Here is a 6959-nt window from a genome sequence, read left to right as displayed (position 1 = left end):
ATTTTTTCAAATTTTGCAATGATGGTTATGTGTTTTTAGCCTTGTACCTTGCACTCCTTCTCATGCCAATTACAATTATAAGGAAAAGGTCCCTAAAGCCCATCTCAATTGAATATGTCGAAATTATTATGTTGGACATCTTTATTTGAATTTGAACTCGAGACATTGTAATATGTGTGAGTTTTTGTGGTGTTTATCACTTTGATGTATTTTTATCGTTTTTCTAAAAATCATGTTCTAACTTGGAGTCTTGGATCAATGTCAAACGTGTTAAGAATTAGAGAATCAATATATTTAGGACTTTGGCCATTTAGAACAATAAAATCTTTAGAAATTTTTTTTTAAATAAAAAAATTCTAAAATATAAATGTACCCTTCTCAAATTCATTATTATTTTTTTGAAGTTGTATCAAACTGAGTAATTTTTTAAATGTGTTTATTTTGTTTAAAAATACTATTTTCTTTTTCATAGAAAAAGTTGTAACAAACAATTGTAAGTCATATATGTGGATGTAAAATCAATCACAAATGTTTTCTTTATCGTTGAATGAAATGTGTTTTGTTTAATTAGTATGAGAAACATATGTATCTTCTTTATGTCAATATAAAATTTTACAAAAGACTAAAAAATGCAATTTTATTTTGTAGGGATTAAAAACAAAATTGTGTATATTTATAGAGATCATTTACTTAATTAACCCTTGCTTTTATTTATGTCAAATTACTCATTTTCAAGTTTCTTTTTTTGTTACAGACAGGACCAATACTAAATCCGAGTTAGGACCCATGTCCGACTGGATACTGCTGCTTGGCGGATCCTATCATGGACACCCCATAAATCTCATTGGTTCGTGGTCCAGACTGTCAATATGGACCAACCAGTATGAATCCAATGTTGTGACTACCTCCAGATCATTATAAGGATCTTTTGGGGACACATGGTTAGGTGAAAGCCTAGCGGTAGATATCTGCCTCACTTTTCATCATTAATATCTACCTCACTCTCTTGTTCACTCACCAACTTGAGCGTCAAAACATGTATAGATTCAACACACCCTTTGATGGACTCACAGAGGAAGCTTCTCTCCTCATAGCCTCCACCACTTCTCATACCATCTTACAAGTGTCTGAAAGGATCTTTTTAAATTATCTTTCAAGTCATTGGACAAGTTCAAAGTAACTCGTATACTTATTGTTGTTGTGAGTGTTAAATTAAGCCAATATGATCATTTGGTTACAATTAGACATGAACTATTATATATTTTTTGTGAATAAGCTATTAGTTGACTACCAACGTTATAACAAGAAGGATCTAATCAAAAAGTATATTACTACAACATCAATTATAATCATTTTAATGCAAAGACTTATTTTTAAAAAGTAAATAATTATCAAAATTGTTTGGGGCCTAAGCTGAGGCCTTGTAGTGTAAACGGGCCTCCTTGTTTGGCTAGAAGAAAAGAATGTTGCTCTTCTCCCATACAAAATTGCTCACTTCCACATGAACTGACAAAAATGTCTTCAACGTGACTTAAGTAATTTCGTCTTATATCAACCTTGCTTTAGACATGACGTAACTCACGTTGATATAAGGCGAACATGACTTAAGTCACGTGGATGTATTTTCATTAGTTTGTATGAGAATGAACATTTTTGTCTCCTTAAAATTAATTCTGACTCGCAGACCAATTTAATCAAAAAAATTAGATTTAAATTAGTTATAACATGTTTATGAGGGATTATATTAGTTTCTCTCTTAAGTTTACCTCATTACAACAGCCTTATGAAAATGTCAAAAACTAATCAAAATACTATTTTCTTTCTTGCCAGAGATATAAACTAGATTGTGAGAAAATTATGAAGGAAAAAAAATATTAAATCGAGTCTTTAAAGAGAAAAAGTATCAAGACGGTTTGACCATCATACAGCGGCAAACGTGGTTCTTCCCAAAAAACAAAAAAAAAAACTCATATATACACACACAATAAATAATTTGACTACCAACAACAAATATATAAAAAAAAAAAAAAAAAAAAAACATAAAGATTGTTTAATATTAAAAGAAACTATATAGAGAACAATCCAAACATGCATGTTCCATGACGTACATATAATATATCATTGATTCATTGACATACCAAAAAATACATGGCATGCCAAAATAATATATACTAGCTAGTATAGTATATATCATTAAAGGAGACTGATTTTTCTCTGAGTCAAATTCATACAATGGTGTACATACATATTATTATGCCGTATGGTACGTGCTACATGCAATGCATATTACAAACGTTGGTTGGTGATTTGATGATAATTGAGTTTGGTTGCATGTACATGTACTTTCTCTTCTTGAATCGAATATCTTGTGGGAATTGTATGGCATATATTATCCACCAAAACTTCATTTGGATTTTGGAGTGTACATAAGTTAACAAAACATTGTGCCTTCCTCGAAGGACCATGAATGATGAGAACGTGTCCTAAAGGTATCTCAATAATATCTCTAACCAACCTTATGATCCTAAAGTCAATCTCTTAGTCAAGACAAAAATAATGTCTTAATCTCACACCGCCACTTAATTAGTATAGTATCCCCACCTTAATTTGTACACTTAGCTATTTTATTCCCCACCTTAATTTTGGTCTAAATTAAATTGAAAATCTTCATTAATTCCTAAGGTTCATAATGATAAGTTCATTATTCTGTGCATGTCACAAATGGTGGTCGGCAGGGGACGGAGTCAGTGCTCCTAAGTCCTAATGGCTAGGAAACTTGGTCAATTTCCACCAACGGTCCAATTTATAAATTAGTTCAATGTTCACATTAGTATTACATATATATAAAAAATAATTTGAAGTTTTTTTTATACTATTGATTTAAGGCTCGTGATCCTTATGAAAATGTCAACGTATAAGAAGAGGAAAATATATGGACCTCTTGATAAGAAATTGGCAAACTAGTTCCAAAGTTATAAGTATAAATTTGTGAGGATTAACACAAATTATTGTGAAAAATTACTTTAGAGAATAGTTTTCACGTGTAAAAGTGTTTAGTTCATCTTCTAAAAAAAGTGCTTAGTTACAAAAGAATAAAGAGAGAGAAAAAAAGTGACGACTTTTGATCTTTGAAGTCTCAAGGATATATGTAGGCAGTTGTTCGATTATAATTTTCAAAACTCTTATGTCGAGTTCAATAGGAGGCAAGCCAATAGGGTCGCTCATGAATTAGCTACGGTAGCCTCATCTCATGCTAGCTCCAACGTTTATGATGATGTACCGTCATGTATCCGAGACTTGATAGCTAATGAAAAGCAATGAATTTTTTTCCTTCAAAAAAATAAAATAAAATAAAGGGTCATTATCATTTTCACCTTTTTTCTATTTTCATATATTTAAACAAAATTAAGTTTTTTGGGATGTGAGTAATATCTCTTAAAAATTAGAAGAGAGTCTAATAACACGAATAGTAGCAATGATAAACCAACAATCGCCAATTTAGTTCATACAAAGGAAATGATGAACCTTGCCATTAATGTACTCCATAAGAATGTAAGAATGAACGGACTTTAAATCTATGTTTATAGCATAGGGTGGTAAGATGTTGTTCGTCCATCAAAGTACCTAATCGTAACTTAATGATTGAGGTCTTGTTTAGTTTTCACTGTGAATTTGTCAAAATCACATTGAAACACCGTGATAACTTTTATAAAATCACACTAGTTCATTGTAATTCGGACAAATACTTCATAATATCGAACTAGGTTGCAACTGAAAGTCATTGATAGCATTGGGGTGCATGAGGCTAACACTATTACTTTTCATGAAACTCTTTACATGTTTTCATGTAATTTTGTACTTCAGTTAGTTTCTTTTACATTGTTTCATACTACTTTCATTTTACAAAACCATTGAAACCTTTGCTTGTAAAATGAATTATTGTCAAACTTGTACCATCATAGAAAGAAAGAAAAAAAAATCCTTTAACCACTATTTGAAACAAAAAGATTACCACATAACTTTTTGTATAATTCTGCGTTAGAAACTAATTTCTAACACACATCACAATGGAAGCTACGAAATGGAGCTTAACGTCCAAATGTGCATTTGAAAGTGATTTCATCTTTGAAAAAGCTAAACCAGACATATACGAAGTCGATATTTGACAAATTTCGTACTATTTGCTATTAAATTTGGTCTTAAGCAAAAATCATATACTTTAATAGGAATCTTCCTTTACTTTCGACTCAAAACTTGCAAGCAGAGCCTGCTAAAATTTAATAGGATTTACTCAAATAATGAGTAAATAAGGCACATCATAAACCACATGTGACACTGATCCATGCTCTGAGAAACAAATTAGGTTATTGATCTAAATTAAGCTTGATTAAGCTTTCAAATTTGTAAACAAAAACCTCCACCAGCCTATTGGTCAAAATATCTGACCGTTTGATTAAGCTGATAAATTCAAAAGACAGTAGGCTAACTAACTTGGTCTTGACCGTTTGAAAAAGTGATTCATTGAATTCTATGGAACTATGCAATCATTCCATGCATCAAAAAAGTGAAACTATAAACTATCACAAATTTGTTATATCCAATATAAAAGAATGAATGAATTATTACCGAAATAATTAGATAATCTATAAAGTTATTACATGATTATTAGATAAATATTCTACTAAACAAATGGCTAAATGGCTTTGTTAATCTCTACTCACCCATCTACGGGTACAAAAATTCACCAATAAATGTCGTCAGATAAAATTAATCAATAATAATTAATATATATACAGAAAAGAATAGGCTAATTTCTAATCATCAGGCACCACCATCTTCTTCTGTTCTACCAATGAACCTCTAAACATAGTGTTTCAATTTGATTATCATGACACTGGTATCATCCAAAGAGCCTCTTGAAACAGACAACTTTGCAAGCTTTTTACAGGCCATCAATGGTTGTTGGTTGTTATTTCCTACGCAAAATTGACGAGCAATGTCTACTGCTTCCTGATTACTAACCTGAAATGATAAAAAGAAACTTGATCAGTTAATCATTCAATATCAAAAGAAAAGTGCGAAAATCATCATAATTGATTTTATCTTTGTCAAACATGATTTGAATGCGTTTGGATTAGCACGAGTTTGACATTAGACAAACATTCCAATCAAAATCATGTTTGACAAACGCCGAATACACATACAATAACATCGCAATGAAATTTTGAAGTATTACCTTATCCCATAATCCATCTGAAGCTAATATTAACAAGTCATGTTCAGGTTCAATTCTAATAACTTTAGTCTCGGGCTCCGCTGTCACCCATTGTTTCAAGTGTCGGTCTCCAATTCCTCTTGATACAGCAAGAGATCCTTGAATCCTCCAAACACCGCGACATAAATCAACATAACCACCCTGCAAGACAAATTTCAATGCATAAGATTAAGAACCAAACTCAAACACAAGGTTTCAAAAAAACATAAATAAAAAGAGAAGCCAATACAATGGTAAGAAAATTTACCAGGGTCTCAATTCTGTCCTTTTCGTCTTCCCTTGAAGGACGGTGATCAGATGTTAGTGCCTCAGCAACCCCTCCTCTACTAATAACAGCACGGCAATCACCAGCATTAGACACAACTAAGTTACCATTCCTAATGAATGCTGTCACACAACAAGAACCACCATGTAGATCTTTTTTCATGAACTCAGAATCGGTATTGAGGTAACCGCGCTTCACTGCCTCCTCAACATCATCTTTGTCGCTCATGATAACTTCGTCCAAGATGTTCTTTTCTAAGTTGTTTGCCGCAAATTCAGCGGCTTTGGCACCTCCATGTCCATCAAATACGCCAAAAAAAGCCTGCAATTACCACAAAATAAACTTGTACAAGTTAGATTTTACACAATCAAATCTAATATAAGTCCAAGTCATCAACAACAACAAGAACAAGCAAGCATATACATCAAATCTCAATTAAACATTAAATGCATAATCATATGTTCCTAATTTGTTTCAACTATCTACAAAATTCAAATTTAACTAATGGCTAATTACTAAGACAAACTTTTTAACTTCAAAAGCAACAATTCAAAAAAATCCTAGCAGCTTAAAATTGACTTTTTCAACTACATAAATTAATCTCAAATTTTCCATATGCAGCTACCAAATCAGACCAAAAAAAGAACAAAATATTGAAATTCTGCAAACAATTAGATCCAATAAGACCCAAATCAATTAAGAAATCAAGTTTGAAACTTTCAACAAACCCAATTGACAAAAACATATCAACATCAAAACCAACCAAATAAATATTATATATTCTATTAAAAATAAATAAAAAGGTTAAAAAATTTCTTACCAAATTGTTTTCACCACGAAGATTAACCCCAGCTGTATAACGATCTTCCATATACTCCCTCCTCCCTCTCTTACAATAAACAGAATACCCATCTCCCTCCGCCTCAACAACATCCCTCGCCACCGCAGAAGGCGTCGCCGGAACACAAAAAGCATGTTCAGAAACAGGTATATTAAGCCTGGTAGGTCGTTTCCTCTTCAAAACAGCATCATTCTGCGACCCAGAATCCTTGTTAGACGTAAAAACCAAGGGTAGTTTCGGTAACCGAAGACAAAAAGGTGAAGAAGGTGAAGAACAAGGAGAAGGCGAAGAAGAAGACGATGAAGACGTTGTTGTTGTTGTTGAAGATGGTTTGAGATGAGAAAGAGATAACGTTAACGTTTCAGATTTGTTGCAGAAGAGAGATGAAGAAGGTGAAAACACCGGCGAATTCGAAACCGCGACGGAGCAAGACATGTTTAAGGTTATTGTTGTTGTTCACGATGATTAAGGTTTTTTGTTTTGTTTGAGTCAAATAATTTAACGTTGGAATTGGTCTTTGTTTGTTCGTGTGTTTATGTTTTTTTTTTTTTCGTACCGTTGAATGAATAAGTGTTATG

At 32.2% G+C, this 6959-nt stretch overlaps 1 protein-coding gene across 1 annotated transcript; it reads right to left on the bottom strand.

The window, feature by feature from the left end:
* Nucleotides 1–4603: 4603 nt before the first annotated feature.
* Nucleotides 4604–6959, bottom strand: LOC11426315 (probable protein phosphatase 2C 2). Its single transcript, XM_003615678.4, has 4 exons — nucleotides 6361–6959; nucleotides 5523–5861; nucleotides 5237–5416; nucleotides 4604–5022 (listed from the first exon to the last, which is right to left on the bottom strand). Exons 1-4 carry the CDS (start codon nucleotides 6814–6816, stop codon nucleotides 4861–4863), a joined length of 1137 nt encoding a protein of 378 aa, XP_003615726.1. The 5' UTR covers nucleotides 6817–6959; the 3' UTR covers nucleotides 4604–4860.

Source organism: Medicago truncatula, chromosome 5 (genome assembly GCF_003473485.1).
Source record: "Medicago truncatula cultivar Jemalong A17 chromosome 5, MtrunA17r5.0-ANR, whole genome shotgun sequence".
Classification (NCBI taxonomy): Eukaryota; Viridiplantae; Streptophyta; class Magnoliopsida; order Fabales; family Fabaceae; genus Medicago; species Medicago truncatula.
This window is presented reverse-complemented; position numbering and strand designations above follow the sequence as displayed.